General features: G+C 40.3%; 1 protein-coding gene across 2 annotated transcripts; it reads right to left on the reverse strand.

The window, feature by feature from the left end:
* Positions 1 to 210: 210 nt before the first annotated feature.
* CYP4V2 (cytochrome P450 family 4 subfamily V member 2) lies at positions 211 to 21071 on the reverse strand. 2 transcript variants are annotated; one of them, XM_060001285.2, is made up of 11 exons: positions 20526 to 21071; positions 15947 to 16059; positions 15478 to 15563; positions 14490 to 14680; positions 14008 to 14077; positions 12413 to 12467; positions 10263 to 10448; positions 7111 to 7213; positions 6170 to 6304; positions 5897 to 6076; positions 211 to 4672 (listed from the first exon to the last, which is right to left on the reverse strand). In XM_060001285.2, exons 1-11 carry the CDS (start codon positions 20737 to 20739, stop codon positions 4500 to 4502), a joined length of 1506 nt encoding a protein of 501 aa, XP_059857268.1. In that variant the 5' UTR covers positions 20740 to 21071; the 3' UTR covers positions 211 to 4499. The 2 variants fall into 2 exon arrangements, with proteins under 2 accessions (XP_059857268.1, XP_059857267.1); XM_060001284.2 differs by having other exon boundaries at positions 12413 to 12539; positions 20526 to 21069.
* Positions 21072 to 21255: the final 184 nt, after the last annotated feature.

The raw sequence follows: 21255 nt of genomic DNA on the forward strand, positions 1-21255 counted from the left end.
CCCTTATATAAAACGGTGTAGTATTTGCATATGGATACACACATCCAACTGTATACTTTATTTTTTTTCTTAATTTTGTAAATATTTATTTATATTTAGGTACAGGACAACACTAGAAATAGATATACCGAGATATTACTACTATCTCCATAGGGTGATTTTATGGGTGATTTCTATTTTTTCATCTCTAATTTCCAAATAAATCTTACATAATGAACATATTTTCTTTTTATTAGGAGATAATATTTTCTTAAAGAAATAAGAAAACAACGGAGGATTTCACATCAGAATAAACTGAAAATACAGGGTCCTTAGAATCAGAGCTGTATTTGTCAATATCCTTTTTTTGTTTGTTTTTGAATGAGTTTACTCTTTTTTGAATTTTATTTTATTTTATTATACAGCAGGTTCTCATTAGTTATCCATTTTATACACATCAGTGTATACATGTTAATCCCAATTCATCACACCACCCCCACCGCCACCCACCACTTTCCCCCCTTGGTGTCCATACGTTTGTTCTCTACATCTGTGTCTCAATTTCTGCCCTGCAAACTGGTTCATCTGTACCATTTTTCTAGGTTCCACATACATGTGTTAATATACGATATTTGTTTTTCTCTCACTAACTTCACTCTGTATGATAGTCTCTAGATCCACCCACATCACTACAAATGACTGAATTTCATTCCTTTTTATGGCTGAGTAATATTCCATTGTATATATGTGCCACATCTTCTTTATCCATTCATCTGTCGGTGGGCATTTAGGTTGCTTCCATGACCTGGCTATTGTAAATAGTGCTGCAATGAACATTGGGGTGCATGTGTCTTTTTGAATTATGGTTTTCTCTGGGTATATGCCCAGTAGTGGGATTGCTGGGTCATATGGTAATTCTATTTTTAGTTTTTTAAGGAACCTCCATATTGTTCTCCATAGTGGCTGTATCAATTTACATTCCCACCAGCAGTGCAAGAGTGTTCCCTTTTCTCCACACCCTCCCTCTCCAGCATTTGTTGTTTGTAGATTTTCTGATGATGCCCATTCTAACTGGTGTGAGGTGATACCTCATTGTAGTTTTGATTTGCATTTCTCTAGTGATTAGTGCTGTTGAGCAGCTTTTCATGTGCTTCTTGGCCATCTGTATGTCCTCTTTGGAGAAATGTCTATTTAGGTCTTCTGCCCATTTTTGGATTGGGTTGTTAGTTTTTTCAATATTGAGCTGCATGAGGTGTCTATCTATTCTGGAGATTAATCCATTGTCCGTTAATTCATTTGCAAGTATTTTCTTCCATTCTGAGGGTTGTCTTTTCGTCTTGTTTATAGTTTCCTTTGCTGTGCAAAAGCTTTTGTTTCATTAGGTCCCATCTGGTTTTTTTTGTTTGTTTTTAATAAATTTAATTAATTTATTTTTGGCTGCGTTGGGTCTTTGTTGCTGTGTGTGGGCTTTCTCTAGTTGCAGCGAGCGGGGCTTACTCTTCATTGTGGTGTACGGGCTTCTCATTACAGTGGCTTCTCTTGTTGAGGAGCATGGGCTCTAGGTGCACAGGCTTCAGTAGTTATGGCATGCGGGCTCGGTAGTTGTGGCATGTGGGCTTAGTTGCTCCACGGCATGTGGGGTCTTCCCAGACCAGGGCTCGAACCTGTGTTCCCTGCATTGGCAGGTGGATTCTTAACCACTGTGCCACCAGGGAAACCCCCTACTTGTTTATTTTTGGTTTTATTTCTATTACTCTAGGAGGTGGGTCAAAAAAGATTTTGCTGTGATTTATGTCAGAGAGTGTTCTCCTATGTTTTCCTCTAGGAGTTTTATAGTGTCCGGTCTTACATTTAGGTCTTTAATCCATTTTGAGTTTATTTTGGTGTATGGTGTTAGGGAGCATTCTAATTTCATTCTTTTAGATGTAGCTGTCCAGTTTTCCCAGCAACACTTATTGAAGAGAATGTCTTTTCTCCATTGTATGTCATTTTAAATATATCAGGCCACTCCCTTCTGGCTTGTAGGGTTTCTGCTGAGAAATCAGCTGTTAACCTTACGGGAGTTCCCTTCTATTTTATTTGTCATTTTTCTCTTGTTGCTTTCAATCATTTTTCTTTGTCTTTAATTCTTGTCAGTTTGATTACTATGTGTCTCACCATATTTCTCCTTGAGTTTATCCTTCCTGGGACTCTCTGTGCTTCCTGGACTTGGACGGTTATCTCTTGGGTGGTTATAGTTTTTGACTATAGTCTCTTCAAATATTTTCTTGGGTCCTTTCTCTCCCTCTTCTCCTTCTGGGACCCCTATAATGCAAATGTTGGTGCATTTAATGTTGTCCCAGAGATCTCTTAGGCTGTCTTCATTTCTTTTCAGTCTTTTTTCTTTATTCTGTTCCATGGCAGTGAATTCCACCATTCTGTCTTCCAGGTCACTTCTCTGTTCTTCTGCCTCAGTTATTCTGCTATTGATTCCTTGTAGTGTATTTTTCATTTCGGTTATTATATTGTTCATCTGTTTGTTTGTTCCTTAATTCTTCTAGGTGTTTGTTAAATATTTCTTGCATCTTCTGGATCTTTGCCTCCATTCTTTTTCCGAGGTCCTGGATCATCTTCACTATCATTATTCTGAATTATTTTTCTGGAAGGTTCCCTGTCTCCACTTCATTTAATTTTTTTTCTGGGGTTTTATCTTGTTCCTTCATCTCGTACATAGCCCTCTGCCTTTTCATTTTGTCTGTCTTTCTGTGAATGTGGTTTTTGTTCCACAGGCTGCAGGATTGTAGTTCTTCTTGCTTCTGTTGTCTGCCCTCTGGTGGATAAGACTATCTAAGAGGCTTGTGCAAGCTTCCTGGTGGGAGGGACTGGTGGTGGGTAGAGCTGGGTGCTGCTCTGGTGGGCAGAGCTCAGTAAAACTTTAATCTGTTGGGTGGGGCTGAGTTCTCTCCCTGTTGTTTGTTTGGCCTGAGGTGACCCAGCACTCGAGCCTGCAGGCCCTTTGGTGGGGCTAATGGTGGACTCTGGGGGGCTCATGCCAAGGAGTACTTCCCAGAACTTCTGCTGCCAGTGTCCTTGTCCCTTGGTGAGCCACAGCCACCCCCCCACCTCTGCAGGAGACCCTCCAACACTAGCAGGTAGATCTGGTTCAGTCTCCTATGGGGTCACTGCTCCTTCCCCTGGGTCCTAATGTGCACACTACTTTGTGTGTGCCCTCCAAGAGTGGAGTCTCTGTTTCCCCCACTCCTGTTGAAGTCCTGCAATCAAATCCCACTAGCCTTCAAGGTCTGATTATCTGGGAATTCCTCCTCCCGTTGCTGTACCCCCAGATTGGGAAGCCTGGTGCAGGTCTCAGAACCTTCACTGCAGTGGGTGGACTTCTGTGGTATAATTGTTCTCCAGTTTGTGAGTCACCTACCCAGCGGTTATGGGATTTGATTTTATTGTGATTGTGCCCCTCCTACCCTCTCACTGGGGCTTCTCCTTTGTCTTTGCATGTGGGGTATCTTTTTTGGTGAGTTCCAGCGTCTTCCTGTCAATGACCGTTCAGCAATTAGTTGTGATTCCGGTGCTCTCGCAAGAGGGAGTGAGCGCACATCCTTCTACTCCACCATCTTGAACCTCCAACTGTATACTTTAAATCATCTCTAGATTACTTATAATACTTAATACAATGTAAATGCTATGTAAATAGCTTTGCTTTTTGGAACTTTCTGGAATTTTTTTTCAAATATTTTCGATCAGCCATTCGTTAAATCCATGGATTCAGAATTCATGGATAGGGAGAGCCCCCGGCATAACTTGATAAACTCTAAGGTCCTTCGAGCTCCAAAAGCCATAAATCAACTCCCTGAATCACTGTGAGGGACGGGAGATTACCAAGAGGAATCTTTTCCAATAATACATGATATAAAAAGGTAATTGTGATGCTCTGAGGAATGAAAGGAAGGCTATAAGTACACCGTCCAAAGGGAAATAGGAACAGAACCTCTGAGTCAATTTATGAGTGATTTGCTGTAGATGATTAAATCTGAAAAGTATCATAATGGTTATTCTTCTCATAATTGATGCCACTGATATAATTCTTGAAACTTAAGCTCCTTATGTCTAAGTACTTAATTACTCACCCTTTTCAAACAAATGTATATATATACATGCATGTATATGTTCCTGAGTCTACAAGAATACCTTAAAAATATTCTGGAACTTCAATTAAATTATATCCTTTGGGTCCATTGATTGAAATTGGATTGGCCTGTGGATCCCTCTGCTGAGAAGCTTTTATGTGTTTATTTGGGTACAGTCATCAGTTTACTTTTGGGATCAAGACCAGAGGTCAGAGCTATGATGGTGATGGAGATATGAAAACTCACGCTTTGGTAGACTTGACCCCAAGGTAAATGGGGACAAGAAAAAAATTAGGTTTAGGGATTAAGAATATTGAGTTCATGATCTACAAATTGTAAATGCAAAGCTTCCTTTAAAGAAAGACCTTTTTGTGGTAAGAGAGCAGCCCAGTAGTATAGTTAGGATTCATTTGTGTTTCTCCTCTTCAACTTGATCCAGATGCCGTTACTTGGACGAAGAATCAGTTCTCCTGCCAGACCAAGTTCTTCTCTTTTTTGGGTGGATTCTACCCAAAAATGCCTCAGGATGCAGGAAAGAATGGTCTTTTCTTCCATCATGGCAAACTTTTGACCTTCAAATTAATGTAAATAGCAACACTTTAACGATAGATGTATCTCAAATGTGAGAAATCACAAGTCCAATTAGAGGAAGCAAGCAATTTTATATTTTCGCAGTGGGCCCTGGGAGAATCAGAATCACTTGGGATGCTTGTAAAACATGAAGATTCTTGAGTGCCCTTCCTGTTCCCACCCAGTGCATCTGAACAGCTGAAGTGGGCCAGGTATTTGTATTTTAGCAAAACTGAGATGAATCCTGGGCTCGTTTAAGCATGAGAATCACCACTCTCGACTGATTTCTTATTTGGGCCTTTAACTTAAATTTAATTTACTCAAGAGGTACTAAATAAGCGTCAGATTCATCCATTTAAATCTGGCCTTAATTTACAAATGTCTGCATTTACATAAACGATAAAATGCTAGAGATTCTGAAGCTGAAAGTGTTTATAATGCATGGTGACGTGCATTCTCTTTGCTTAAGCACTTCATCTGGCCTTGTGGTAAGCATTTTGTGTTTTGGTTTTGCAAAATGCAGTTCTTAAAATCAACAAACACAGAAATTAAGCTAAATATAACTAATTGTTATAAATAGGTTTTGTACCATATGAAGTGTGTTCTATTTTAATCTAAAAGCTACAACATTTTCAAACTCTACCATGAAACTATTTATGCTTTATGTTATGGGCTAAATTGTGTCCCCCCAAATTCATAGGTTGAAGTCCTAAACCTCAGTATCTCAGAATATGACTATTTGGAGATGGGAACTTTAAAGAAGTAATTAAATTAAAATGGTCAAAAATAAAATAATCAGATGGGTGGACCCTAATCCAATCTGACTGGCAGTCCCTATAAAAAGAAGAGATTAGGACACAGACACACACAGAGGAAAGACCATGTGGGGAGACAGGGAGAAGAAGATCACTTACAAGCTAAGCAGGTATTTATTACCAATCCTGCTGATACCTCGATCTTGGACTTCTAGCTTCAGATTTGGGAGAAAATAAATTCCTGTGGTTTAAGCCACCCAGTGTGGTACCATGTTATGGCTGCCGTAGCAAACTAATACACTTTATGACAGTCATATTTTAAAACAGTAATGTATAGTAAAGTGGAGGGAAGAGGAAGCCAGTTTTTTAAAAAGACAGTTGCCTGTGGGCTGCTACATCTCAAGAAATTTTTGTGTGAAACCCCCTACTCTGCAGGCCTGAAAGGTCAAACAAGTTCTGACGGATACAAACCTATACAGTTTCGGGGTCCAGCAGAGAAGGGCACATATGCGTATGAATGACGTCCTTTCGAATTCTCGGGAAAGAACCGTTCTGGCTTGAACTCCTCAGGATTGGGGAAGTACCTTGGATCTCTGTGCAGTGCATAGGGCATGATGATTACTTGAGAGCCTTTCACGATTTTGTAACCCGCTGTCAAGAAGTAGTCAATAGGCCATGAGTATGGAGCAAGACAGACATTAAAATAATCCACTCTCCCTCCTATTCAAATTATAGAATTCTTACCAACTTCACAGTCTTCATTAAGATTACGGGCAAAGAAAGGAACAGAAGGAAAAAGGCGAAGGCTCTCTTTAACAACACATTCCAGATATTTAAGTTTCTTCAGGTCATCTAAGGTAGGAGGACGATCAGATCTCCCTGGTTGTAAGTAAATACATGAGATAACAAGGAAAGGATTATTTGAGCTTGGAGGATGGGACATTGAAGAATACATGCATCAAAACATGTTAAATACCTACAGCTAAAGTAGAGTTTCTAGTATTACCCATAATCAAAATAAAATGAGATATGCTCAGTAAAAGAAACCAGACACCAACGGTCACATGTTGTGGGATTCCATTTATAGGAAGTATTCAGAACAGGTAGTAAATCCACAGAGACAGACAGTAACTTAGCAGTTGCCAGGGGCTGGGGGAAGAGAGGAGAGTGGCTGATTAATGGGACAGAGTTTCCTTTTGGGGTGCTGGGACTCCAGTGACATCACTGCTGGCATCAGCCTAGGACAGCTTACCTGCGGACTGCTGGCTGTGTCATAGGAAAGTTTGTCCTACCGGCTTAATGCATCTTTTCTCTCATTCATGGCCAGACGCAATGCTGTATGAAACAGTTTTCCTTGACCCCATGACTCAATGCTTTATGTAGATATGTCTGCTTCATCTATTAAGCAGTGAGATGCTTGAGGACAGTAACATTTATCTGTGCATCCCCAGCATCTAGCCCAGTGCAGTCACATGCCATGCAATTAGCAAATGCCTGTATTCTGTAAGTGATGAATAAGGCTTTGCTAAGAAGACTGGGACTGGAAGGGATCCCATAGGGGAGCCTTCCTGCTTATTGCTGTATCTTTAGAACAGGTCCTGCTGTTTATGCTTCATGAGCAGGAACGGCACTTGCTTCCATGGACATGGTACCCACAGTGTAACCAGTGAAGGGACAAAACATACCAAACACTTCCTCCAGTTCGTTGTCCACTTTTTGCTGGACTTCTGGATATGAACCCAATAGATATAAGGACAAGTTTATTGCAGCTGCGGTCGTATCGTGACCCTACAAATGTAAGGAAAAAATAGTGGAGTAGTATTGCGAAGATCAGAAGAGAGAACTCTATTTGGAATTGTCTCTGGATTTGACAGCTGCACTGCGATTCCAAACAGAATAAATTAATTCGGTACAGTATTTCACCTTGGTGAGAAACAAACAAATAAAACAATCTCTTCAAAGGGAAGGTTCATGCTTAGAAAGATATTTCAACACTCTAAGGTCCTTCGAGCTCCAAAAGCCATCAATCAACTCCCTGAATCACTGTGAGGGACGGAAGATTACCAAGAGGAATCTTTTCCAGTAATACACGATATAAAAAGGTAATTGTGATGCTCTGAGGAATGAAAGGAAGGCTGTAAGTACACCGTCCAAAGGGAAATAGGAAGAGAACCTCTGAGTCAACTTATAAATGATCTGCTGTAGATGATTAAATCTGAAAAGTATCATAATGGTTATTCTTCTCATAATTGAGAAGAATTATGCATGTGTGGTGAGAAGTGGCTAGGCTGTGCTAATAAGGGGGCCTTCCAAGGGAACTAGGTGCTCTTGACTGTTTTTAAGGGGAAAAAGCCTGACTTTTATGAGCCAGTTTACCAGATCTGTACTCCTCCACCTTCTAGCATTTGTAAGGTAGGCTTTACCTGTCAGCCCTGGACACCAGGGTGTCTGTGTGTGGTTCTGAGTAACATCCTGCATGTCAGGAAGTTGATAAATAGCCTCCCGTAATACTTGCTGAGCTTCAGGCAAAATACTAAGTACTTTGCAGAAACTAATTCAATTATCCTTCAGAAAAACTCTGTGAAATACCTGATACAGGTATTTACATTTTAGAGATTAAGAACAGACGAAGAATTTTTTTTACGTGAGTTCTGCAGGAAAAAAAAAGTTTGGAAAATCAATAATAATATTATAACCCTATGAATAAGACTTTTAGGGGAACTAAACCAAAAACAAATTGTTTCCTCTATGGAAGTTCTTACTTTTCCATTTTCCCCATGCAACACAAGTGATGGTTATAATTTTTCTTTCTCTGGGCAGAAATCTCCAAAGCACTTGCTTCAAAAAACAGCTTCGAAGTTGAATTGTTTGAGGTTTATTCTGCAATTTTATAAAATACATATTTTCCGAGTCTCTGATATTGGTGCCATTGCCTCTTCTCAGGCTTGCTGTTCCTTCACAGAGACTACCCTGAGCTGCGGACCAGATCTGGCCCATTTCACTCAGTTGTTTACCAGAGTCACAAGAGGAAGTGCTCTTGCTAAAGAATTCTTAATAACTTCGCTTGAATTTATAGGCGGAAGCCTGATCCCAATGTGTAAGAGATGTCGGCTGAACTTCCTGCTTCCACGCGTCTGCTACCCGAGGAAAGCAGGATTAAGCAAAGCACAAAGCACACAGTTTATAGAAGCAGGCTGGTGGGACAGGGCAGGGGCAGGAACCTTAGTATCCAGTGGCCAGCACCTGGGGCCGGAAAGGTGTGGTCGTAATAACCTGCAACCTCTCTATGTAGGAGGTCACCATATTATAATCATACGAGGTGTGTCTCCTATTTGATGCAAAGAAGAAAAAACTTAGAATTTCAAACAGTGTTAGAGCTGGAAGAAACGGATCATTATTCTGGTTGTTTTCATGAAAGTGAGAGGTTTTTGGTAGGAGAAGGATGTGTGTGTGCACGTGTGCGTGAGAGTGTATGTATGTGGGCATGTGTGTGTGCGTGTGTATGCAGGGCGGAGATGTGAGATGGTCTCTCCACTTTAACTTCAAATGATAATAGCCAATATCCACCACACCCTCCCCATGTGCCGGGCAAGATTCTTCGTGCGCTTTAAAAAATCATTCATCTAATCCTTATAATGATCCTGCGAGGCCCGTGCTATAACAGTGAGGACACCAAAGCCCAGAGAGGCTCCATGAGTTACCCAAGGTCCCACCTCTAGTACAGGTTAGAGGTGGGATTTGGCCCCAGAGACCCCAGCTTAACACTGCTCCACTTTTTAGCTAATTTAGATGTCCATTTTCTGCATAAAACTTCTTTTCAATGAAGCGCTCTGCTTAAAAAAGAAGTTTAAAACCACTGATCTAATCCATCTCTCTATTTTATACACAGGGAAGCTATGACAGAAATCTGAGATGATTGGCACCATCTCATAAGGCTAGTCAGCATGGAGCCAGAATGAGAACTCGGGTCTAGGAACCCTTGACACAGCTTGCTTTCCTATACTGTGCCCCCGGGAGAGTGTGCGATCTGGCAGTATACCCAGAGGCACACTGTACCCATAGGTACACTGTACCCAGAGGCACACTGTACCCAGAGGCACACTGTACCCAGGTGCCTGCAAGCAGGGCTGCTCACACCGTCCATGGCTGGCATGTACTGAGCCATCCAAAGCCACCCATGCCCTTCACTTTCCTCCACTTCCAGGATATTACCACAGGGAGCTTTTTAAAACCATTTCTTCATCTTTATTTGGCAATCCACACACTGAGAGATTCACTCTTTGTAATATTTAATAATGCTAGAATTACCTTTTGTAAAAACTGCATCTTTCTTTTCATTATTTGAAGGTCAGAAATCCCTTTAGAATCACAAACTAGTTAAATTCTCTGTCGGAGGGCTCTTGCTATCTTCTCTAGTTTGGGCAGCTCAAAGCAAGAGCTAAGCACTCATTTGCTAGAACTTCAAAAAGGAGGTAGAGAAAAGACAGACTTGTGGGTTTCAGAAATTTTTAAAAAGCATGAAGCAATATAGGGAAAGCAATTTCTGACTTCTTTTCTACTTGGAAAAATCCAGTGGGTTTTAGGTTTTCCTGAGAAAACAATGTGTCTAGCGCTATACTCACCACGAGTCAAAGGCTTTTTCTGAAGAAGAAAGCTGATCTGGTACTTAATCAGTTCTTACATTTTGTAATTTCTAATTATAATGTAGCGACTCATCCTCAGTTATATGAAGCTACTTTAAAACTTGAATAAACTTTTAAAAATGATGCTAAAGATTCTAGAAAATAACTGCAATTTGTTTAATGATACCCGAAAATAATGGGACGAGATAAAATACCTCAAACATAAAGGTGTCAACTTCCTCTCGAATCTCTTCGTAACTCAGCTTGTTCCCTTGGTCATCAGTCACATTTAAAAGCAAGTCGAGAAAACCCCTGCGTTTATTATTGCGTGGAGGAGAGTCCTTGTCATTACTTCTACCTTGTTCATGTCTCTTCATTTCATTGGCCCGTTCGGTGATGACCTGTATGAGTTAAACAATCATATGCTCTTGTTTGGAATTTGATGTAGCCTCATAATATATTTTCTTATGAAAATATACTAGCTTCTTTCATGGATTTTTTTTCCATGAAACCTTTCCTGTTCTAACTCAACAATAACTTAGGCTCTCGTGGAAAATATAGTAAAGCTTCCTGTTAACATTTTAGGGCATTATTTGATAAGACTTTTAAAAACAAATTTAATGTCAGACAAATTCAGAATATTCAAGGGCTATTTCTGCCATCTTTCTAACACGGGAATAGAGTTAGTAGTCCCCTAGGTGGTGCCCTAGAGATTTGGATGAGCTAATGAGAAAAAGTTTAGGTGATGGAGAGAATGCAATCATTATATAATAGACTAATAATGGATTGCTCTCATTACAGCTTGCATCGGGGACAAGAAACAGCAGGTTGAGCAGTCAGTTCAGCCTGTGTGCTCACTGTTCCTGCTGCCTAGATTTCTCTTTCTTCAGGTGCCAGTGTGGCTGACTCCCTCCCTCCTTTTAAGGTCTTGACCCCTTCTCACAGCATCAGAAAGACCTTCCCGGATCACTGCTAACCTGGTCCCTAGCACTCACTATCTTCCTAGCCTTACTTTATTTTTTTTCCATTTCACTTACCACCTGACATTATAGTATACTTGCTATATAATATAATGCATGAATGTACCATCCATGTGGCAGCAAATTTGTCTTTGTTCATTGATATAATTCCAACCCTTAGAACACTGTCTGGCATTTTAAGGATGTTCCTTAGATCTTTGCTGAATGAATAAAAGAATTAAAGCCCATAAACTTAATTTGGCTATACATTTCAACTTTCTTCTCCTATCAGGCAATTGACCAAACCTACTACTAAGTGATTTGAATGAATAGATCCTAAGTGCTTTGAGGACAAAACACCGTATCTCCTTTCATTCTTGGGGGAACCCCCTAGGGCCTGGCACTCCGTATGCAACTTTCAATATTTATTAAATAAATAATATTGTCCATCCAATTTGGAATTCATTAATTATTGATATTGATAGTAATGCATGTAATTTGAGGAAAAATGTGGTCATTCTCCTACTGCCCAGTAATGGAGATAACTCTGTCCTCCACTGTGGCCACCTCAATCCAACACCTCATTCATCCAACGTTTCCTGACTGGGAACCACATAATCTGTTGGTGACAGGCTGTACCTCACTGTAAGGAAGAAATGCCAATATAGTTTAAACCGAAACTGACAGCAAAGAGAGAATATATTTAAGTTGGTACTTCTATCAGTACATTTAAATCATAATTTGGTGTATATTTTCAATTAAATATTGCTTTGTCAAAAGCACATGTTTAACACAAGACTGACATCTTATATCTGAAACAATACCACTATCTCCTTGTTATTTTTTAATTGGAAGTAAAATAGTGACATCTACTTAATTTTAATCTTTTCCAAGTTGAGATACTGCTATAAATGCCCTTTGCCTTTGAAAGCTACTGCCTAATCCAAACATTTTCCCTAAGACTCTCATGACATGGATCCCCTCCTCTTTATTCATTCAACATAGCACCCTGGTTGTTAATAAATATTTATAGTTCATATCACATTTTGTAATTTTTTTAATAGACAACCTGCTCTACTAGACTAACCTCTTTCAGGGGACATACATATCTTATTACTATGTTTTTAACACTTGGTACAGTGTTTGGCACCTAACAGGTGTTTAATTAATATTTGGTGAGTACATAATAAAAATGTAATCACACTGTCTCCTTCTTTCCATTATTATTCAACTTTTATTTTATGAGACACAGGCTCCAGGGTATGTTAACACAGGATAAAAATCTTGGACGTATAAAAGATCTAGAAATGGAGAGTGGTGATGGTTTCAGAACACTGGGAGTGCAGTTAATGGTAAATTTTATGTTGTGTATACTTTATCACAATTTAAAAAAATCAAGGGCTTACATTTTTGGTAAAATTATGTAGGATTTTTAGGCTCCTTTTGTGTTCCCATCCATCTCTAAATATAAAGAACAAAAGGTCAAGCCAGAGCCAGGGCATCTTCATTCTTTGATGTATTGAATCACTCATCCTATAAATAGGATAAAAACACATCAGCTGATACACTGAAAATGAGCACCTAATTGATGCCCGCTCTCAATGAGGGTAATATGTAGGGATGATAATGATTCGTCTTAGAGGCTACTAAGATCCAGGCTTTACACTCAACAATGAAGGCATGGGGTATTACACATCCAGTGAAACTTAAACATTTAATGGGTCCTTTAGAGGAATGAAGAATCTGTTATAAAACATCCTTACTAAATGGTCATCTGATCTCTGCTTCTTTTTCTCCAGGGAGAGTTCTTGACCACCCCAGGCTGCCTGTGGCTCTTGTAGCACAAGCTGATATGAAATCTGCCTCTCTATAGTGTCCACTCATTTGCTTTCTCACTCCTCCATAGTGCCAGTAAACTATGGGTTGCCCTCTTCCACAGAAAAGTGCTCGTTAAATGCCCATCCGTCACATAGCTGTCACGAGCACCACCCTCATTATTCCCAGTGAGAAGCAGAAAGACCTCTACACGATCTTCCTCCTTCATGACCAGCTTAGATGTCAATTCCTCAGAGAAGACCTTTCCTGACCACGCAATCTGTAAAACACATCCCTGTTTTCCTCTCTCATATCAACTTGATCTTTTCTTTCTAAGCAATTATTATAATTTATAAGTTTATATTCATTTGCTTCAATGCCTGTCTCTCCTGCTGTTCTGTTTCATGTGCCCATATAAAACTAGTCAGTACCTTGTGCAGTGAATGGCAGATTATAGATGCTCAACAAGTAGTTGTTAAGATGAAGTGAAATGAGCCGTGGACTTAAAGATAGGATACATTGAATCAAATCCTGGCCCTGCCTCTTAATAGCTGAATAATCACAAGCAATTTTAAAAGTAAAGTTGATTATTTCAATTAAAAAATAATACATACTCAGTGCAGAAAATATAGGAAAGGAGAATGAATCACAACAAAACCAAAACACAATAAGAGAGAGCACACACACAATAATAACCACAGCTAACATTTTGGTATAGTATCTCCTAGCTTTTTCTATGAATAATTTTTTTATACCTAGTGGTTATCAAACTACCAAAAAATTTATGTCTTTCTTTTATCACTTAGCATCATAATGTAATCTCTCGATATATTATAAAATAGTCATTTAAAATTACTGCATAATCTGGATGTGTCATAACCATTCCTGTACTGTTGAAAGACATGCTTAAATGGTTAGGTTAACTGTTAGTATAATGTTTCACTTTGAAACGATGAAAAAGCTACAGTACAGACAGAAATTATTAGCAAGAATTTTTTAAAGCCCTGATCAATAACAATTTTATTTTATTTTATTTTTTTGGGCCACACCACGCAGCTTGCGGGACCTTAGTTCCCTGGCCAGGGATAGAACCTGGGCCCTCAACAGTGAAAGCTCAGAGTCCTAACCACTGGACTGCCAGGGAATTCCCGATAACAATTTTAGAAATAATTAGGACTTCATTTACCTATAAACTGCTTGAACATACTCGGAATCATCGTTGCGTTGAGCACCAATGTTCTTCCCCATAGCTGTTTCTGTAAAATACAGTGAGAAGCAACCATTCAATTAATGCACATATCTTGGCTACATTTTCCAGTGGCGGACACTTGAAAAAAGACATTATGTCCTGTTCTGTCCATATATATTGTAGAATTGTTCTTTTCCCACTTCTCTTACTCCCAGTTCCTGCTTCTCTTACTGCTTCTCTTACTCCCAGTTCCTGCCCTTCCTTCCCTCGAACCTTCTGGTCATGTTGGCTCAGTGACCATTTGTCCGAAGTCCTGTGAATGGCTGCTGCTTCTCAGGTGGCTAATTTAGCAATAGGACCTTCCAGAAGAACCCAATGTCCTTTCTCCCCTGCCCCGCCCCGCCCTATGGACTGTTATTTTCTATTTGTGCCATTTTATCATTACATCCTAACTTTAAAAATAAATCAGTGAGACTTACCACAGATTATATCTAAGGCACAAAGAGTGATGTAAAAAAAGCAGTTAAATGCTTCTTGGTCAACATGTTTTTCAAGCTTATTAACCAATATATTTGCTTGTTCATTCATGACATCTAAGAAATCTTCCAGAATTGTAAAATGGAAAGTGGGTGTTAACATTTTTCTCCTAGAGCGCCACCTGTTTCCAGTACTAGAAATAAAATACATGGTTACAAAGAAAAAAGAAGCAACACCTGAAACAAATAAAATATAAATATAGTCATCATCAAGTTCTCTTGAAACAGCTTAATCTACGGATTCTCAAATGCTTTGGTCAGAATGACAAAGACTCATGTATAGTTACAGAATGAATATTTTGAATACTGTTCTATATTACTAATGTTTAGAAGAGTATTCATTAAAAATGGAAACATTTAAGAATTGTTCTAAATTTCTAAGCTCTGAGTTCCTAAAAATTAGAATTTTTCTTCCCTCTATCAACATCTTAGTCCTCAGATGATCCACTGCTCCATGATTTTCTTTCATCTCTACTATCTTTGAATTCTCCAAAGTCCCCACCAGGGTCCTGCCTTTCTCTTGCTAGGCCCTTTCTCAGAGGATGGAGTCCTGTTTCTGGGTGCCAACTCAAGAAGTGAGGCTACTGTGTTCGATACACTTCTCTGAGGGTGACTGCCTTTTTCATTATATTTTCAAGATTTCCCTTCTGCAAACTATCCTTAGCTTTACTCCATTTATATATCAGTACCTCCTCATTTTTCTTGGAACACTAGTGATTATCATTATTGAATATAGTGGCTGGAGATTACCATACACCCTATCTATCAAAGGCCCATTGTTAGCTGGACCTTTCCTTCCAGCTTCTCCCATAATTCCCAATACCTCAATCTTGCTATTGGAAGAATACCTTGTGTCAGTTCCTGAAATAACAAATTACCCATAGAAATAACTGTTTCTACAAGACAGCTTTACAAATTTCCACTGAGGTACCTTGTAAGAAGTCCTAGGCCAAGCCACGGTTCTAGGAACTTGTACATATAGGATTTGTCAATGTGCTTTGAACTAGTTAAAATTACCTTTAAAAGAGAAAAAAAAATTGAGGGATATAGACATCAAAACAATTTCAGTTATAAGAACACCTGGCTAGAACACAACTAATTTTTAAAGCAAGATTTCATAATTGTTATTTCTCTGTGATTCATTTTCATTCTTGTGCCTCAAAGAAATGTAATTAGAGTTTTGAACGTATAATTGTCATTCAGTATTGAGGACTAAATGGAGTTGAAAGGAAGGAAAATGTCCAAGATGATTCCTGGTTCCTCCCACAAACTAGGAACCAAGCAGAGTCATTTCTTGAGGGGAGAGGGGAGAGGCAGGTGAATCCGGAGGATGACCACATCTAATTAGATTCCCACACCATCAGACAGACAGTGGAATATTGATCACATCTGCCACATACCTCCACATTTTCTGCGTTATAAAGGAACACCAGAGGTACGGGCCCGAGCCAGAGTTTCACCAGTGGCAGGTGTCGGTATTCTTCAGTGTACTGAATCATCTGCTGAAAAAAATCTGGGAGAAAATATTTAATCTTAAATTTAATCAAGACAAGAATTTTGTCTAATAAGGATACAGCACAGGGAACTCTACTTAGTACTCTGCAATGGCCTATATGGGAAAAGAATCTAAAAAAGAGTAGGTATATGTATATGTATAACTTATCCACTTTGCTGTACACATGAAATTAGCACAACATTGTAAACCAACTATACTCCAATAAAAAGTTTTTAAAAGACAAAAATTTTGTAATAAGTTCCTTATTGTGTCTTTTGGTTCCTTGGGGTTTTTGTTTTTGTTTTACTTTGGACAAGTCACTTAATCCAAGACAAGTCACTTAATATCTCCCAGAGAGATATTTGTTGTTGTTGTTTTAGATTCCACACAGAAGTGAGATCACAAAATACTTGCCTTGCTTTGTCTGACTTATTTCATTGAGCATTATGCCCTCAAGGTTCATCCACGTTTTCACAAATGGCAATATTTCCTTCTTTTTTATGACTGAATAATATTCCTCTGTGTGTGTGTGTGTGTGTGTGTGTGTGTGTGTGTGTACCACATTTTCTTTATCCATTCGTCCAGTGATGGACACTTAGGTTGCTTCCATGTCTTTGCTACTGTAAATAATACTGTAGTGTACATGGCGTGCATATATCTTTTCAAGTTAATGTTTTCATTTTCTTCGTATATATACCTGGAAGTGAAACTGAGGGATCATACGGTAGTTCAGTTTTTAATGTTTTAATGTTTTGAGGAATCCCCATACTGTTTTCCACAGTGGCTGAAGCAATTTACATTTTCACCAACAGTGCTCAAGAGTTCCCTTCTCTCTTGCCAAAATGTGTTACTTCTTGTCTTTTTGATTATAGCCATTCTAAAAAGTGTGGGGTGAAGTCCTATTGTGGTTTTTATTTGCATTTCCCTGACGGGTAGTGATGTTGAGCACATTTTCATGTATCTGTTGGTCATCTGTATGCCTTCTTTGGGAAAATGTCTATTCAGACCCTCTGCCCATTTTTAAATGAGATTGTTCAGGGTTTTTTGCTGTTGACTTGTATGAGTTCTTTATATATTTTGGATATTAACCCCTTATTAGATATATGATTTGCAAATCATATATCCCATTTTGTAGGTTTCCTTTTCATTTTCTTAATGGTTTTATTTGCTGTGCAGAAGCTTTTTAATTTGATGTAGTCTCAGTTGTTTATTTTTGCTTTTGTTGCCTTTGCTTTTGGTGTCAAATCCAAAAAATCAAGGAGCTTACCACTTATGTTTTCTTCTATGAGGTATACGGCTTCAGGTCTTACACTTAAGTCTTTAATCAATTTTGAGTTATTATCATGCATGGTGTAAGATAGTGGTCCAGTTTTATTCTTTTGCAAGTGTCTGTCTAGTTTTCCCAACACCATTTATTGAGAGTCTGTCCTTTCCCCATTATGTGTTCTTGGATTCTTTGTGCTAAATTAATTGACCACCATCTGTTTATTTCTGGGTTTCTATTCTGTTCCATTGATCTATGTGTCTGCATTTATGCCAGTACCATACTGTTTTGATTACCATGGCTTTGTAATATATCTTGAAATCAGGAAGTGTGATGCCTTCAGTTTTGTTCTTCTTTCTCAAAATTGCTTTAGCTATTTGAGGTCATTTGTATTCCATACAAAATTTGGTACTATTCTATTTCTGTGGCAAATGTCATTGAGAGCTTGATAGGGATTGCATTGAATCTGAGAATTGCTCTGGATAGTATGGAAATTTTAACAATATTAATTCTTCCAATCCATGAACATGGAATATCTTTCCATTTATTTGTGTCTTATTCAATTTATTTCAGCAGTGTCTCATAGTTTTCAGTGTACACCTTTTTTACTTCCTTAGTTAAATTTATTCCTAGGTATTTTATTCTTTTTGATGCAATTGTAAATGGGATTGTTTTCTTAATTTCTCTTATAGTTCATTATTAGTGTATAGAAACACAACTGATTTTTATATATTGATTTTGTATCCTGCAACTTTACTGAAGTAGTTTATTAGCTCTAATAATTTTTTTTTGCTGGAATCTTTAGGGTTTTCTACAATTTCATGTTATCTGCAAAGAGTAACAGTTTTACTTCTTCCTTTCCAATTTTGTGGAGGGGAAGGCTAGTTGGGAGGCATATGGGTATCCAGGGCTTCTCCTGGGCAATGGGAATGCCTGATTGACAACAGTGGGATTCATCCCAAACTCACTGTGAGGCTACTAATATGATGCTTGAGATTTTGACAGGGTTTTTTTTTTTTTTTAACGTGGGAATTTGGGCAAGGGGAAAAACTGCTATGGCATAAAAAACAGAACCATTAAGCTCTTCAGCTCTTTTTCCATGTCAAAAAATGTGCTCGTGCTCAGTCCATCCCTGGTCCTCTTCCATCCTTAAGCTTCACCCACCCCTGAGCTTCAGGGCAAGTTGTTCAAAGCTGGAGAAGGGCTAAGGCTGGGGATGTCCACTGCAAATAAAATTAAATCAATAGTCTTGATTTTTTTAAGTGTTCGCACGCCAAACCTAATAATAATCTTAAAATAATTAACATTCATTATGTCATATTTACTTGTTATGGCAGGTTATTGTATGTCAGATCTAGTGCTCAGGGTTTCAGGTGTATTATGTCTTTTGTGCCTCACCACAGTTATATGGGGAGGGACGCTGTTATTACTGTCATTAAACAATTGAGGAAGTTGTGCACAGTTAAGCAACTTGCCCAATATATCACCGAGCTGGTAAATGGTGGAATCTGGCTTTGTACCCAAGGCAGTCAGACCCCAGAATGCACCACCTTAACCATATTACCGCACTTCTTCAAAGTGTCTTCTGGTCAAGACAGTTGGTAACATTGCCATGAAAAGAGCTGGGTCAGGTCAACAGTATCAAAATATCTGGCTTCGTGCTAATATACTGCCTGCCTTGGTCTGGTCTGACAGAGGAGACAGGGAAGTCTGAATTTGTGGTTTGAAGATATCAGGTCCAATAGCAGGTGGCAGCTGAGGAAGACGGGTGCTGACATAGATGCAAAAGCAAGAGATTAGAGTTCAAAGGGCTCATGGGAAAGCAACTGCAATACTCCAGGTGGAATTACTGAGGGCAGAATTTGGACAGTAGCCACAAAATGAAAGGCACAGCCTCCTGTATAAGAGACAAAGGTGCTGAGAACAGGGAATATTTCTCAGAATATTCTGATATCCCCAATTTTGCTGAGCTCAATGCTGGGCACAAAGCAGGGCTTCAATAAATGGTTGATTGACAACTTTAACTAACTTAGTCTAACCAAGTTCTAGACAGTGATCTAGATACCACATGCATTAAATTTCATCCTTAAAATTACTCTGTAATACATTTACAAGTAAATGGTAAACAAACAAACAAAACCCCTCTAACTTAGAGAGTTTCAAACAACTTCCCCAAATCCGTCAACTTGGTTGCAAAGCTGGAAATGGAGCAAAAGTTTACCTGTTGCCAAAATCCAGTACTTGTATGATGGATCAAAAAGTCCCTTTATAAAAGACAATACACTGTCATTCTCTTCACTCAGAAAGTAATTCCAAAGAGAATTATGTTAAATATTCCAGTCAACTCACAGTTTGTTTTGAAACAGGTCTTATTCAATAGAGATTTCAATTCTTAGAAAAATTCCCAAAAAGAATATGATGAGACTCCTCTAGTATATTGTTTCTTTTGTGGGGAGGGGAGGGTTCATATTTCTACATAATTATTTTTTAATACTATAAAGCCTTAGGATCGAAGGGGAGGTTAGCTCTGCTTTAAGTATTATCCAAGATGATTTTACAAATGTGGTTTTCATATAAATAAATGTGAGAGGGGGAGAGAGAGGGAGAGAGAGAGAGAGAGGGGGAGAGAGAGAGAGAGGGAGAGGGAGAGAGGGGGAGAGAGGGGGGGGAGAGAGAGAGAGAGAGGGAAAGAGAGAGGGAGGGAGAGAGGGAAAGAGAGAGAGGGAGGGAGAGAGAGAGGGAGAGAGAGAGAGGGAGAGAGAGGGAGAGAGAGAGAGAGAGAGAGGAAGAGAGAGAGAGAGAGAGAGAGAGAGGGAGATTTCTAAGTTCTAAGGATTTGCCTTGTTCAGGGAAGTTTCTGCCTTTAAGGCTTTAACAGCCAAGACAGAAGCAAAGATTGCAGTGCTCTGAGGTAGGAGCAGGTAGGAGGTGGGAAGAGAAGAAGCAAAAATTCAGGACAAAAGCTCAGAGATGCTGCAACCTACGCTGTACACAAAGAAAAAGTTAGTTGGGAACGGAGGGCACTAGCAATTTTGCCAGGTGACATAGGGAAACTGGATAGAACTGGAACTCCATCCCCCAGCGGGTGACAAATCCTCTCTCCCAGCGTCAGCACCTCAAGCCCTGGTGTCCAGGCTGTAAGAAGGCCGGCGGCGCGGCGCAGGTCGGGAGCCCCCATCCCTGGGACGGGGACTTGGCCGGCCTGGGCGCGGTCCCTTACCTCTCGCGTCCGGCTTTAACATCAGCGCGTGTCCCAGGAAGGGGTAGGCGCCCTCCAAGGTTGGGACCGCGCGCATCTGCTGCCATGTCCACGCGTAGCTCGCCACCATCCGCAGGAGGTGTAGGGTGAGGATGGCGCCCGCCAGGGAGACCGCGCACAACCCGCCCCAGAGCAGCAACCTCTGCCCGAAGCTCAGCAGCCACAGCGCCAGCATCGCGCCTGCGGGCCGCTCTGCAGCTGGACTGAGGCTGCGGGGACCGCGGGGCGGGATGCTCGGGGCGGCGGGCGCGGTGCAGCCCCGGGAGGTCAAGGGCGCCGGCCCCGGGCGGAGTTTCCTGGCCTCTGGAAAGTCGGGCGGCGCCCACAGGGTGCGGGGCGCTCCGGGAGCAGAAGGGGGCGTCGCCGGCCCCGCTCACTTCCCCGTCCGGCCGGAGGTGGGCACAGGCCTGGCCGCCCTGAAGCGGGGGCAGCCCTGCTTCTCGCGACAAGGTTGGAGTCTCCGAGGCTCCTCGATCAGGCACCGCGGGGGCCCAAGCCGACGTAACCGGCCTCTTTGTTTGCTTCGAGCAGAAAACGAAAGTCCGGGAAACGAGCATTGTGGGCTGCGCTGATGTAAATGGTGGCACGTTAGTGGGTGGAGCGGGGAGGATGCTGAAGGTGAAATGGAAGGCAGCTTAGTGACGGAGAGGCGCTCCGGGGCCAGAGGGGGCTGAGCTTTGGCTTATAGGCC

This window comes from Delphinus delphis, chromosome 21, assembly GCF_949987515.2.
Source record: "Delphinus delphis chromosome 21, mDelDel1.2, whole genome shotgun sequence".
Taxonomy (NCBI): Eukaryota; Metazoa; Chordata; class Mammalia; order Artiodactyla; family Delphinidae; genus Delphinus; species Delphinus delphis.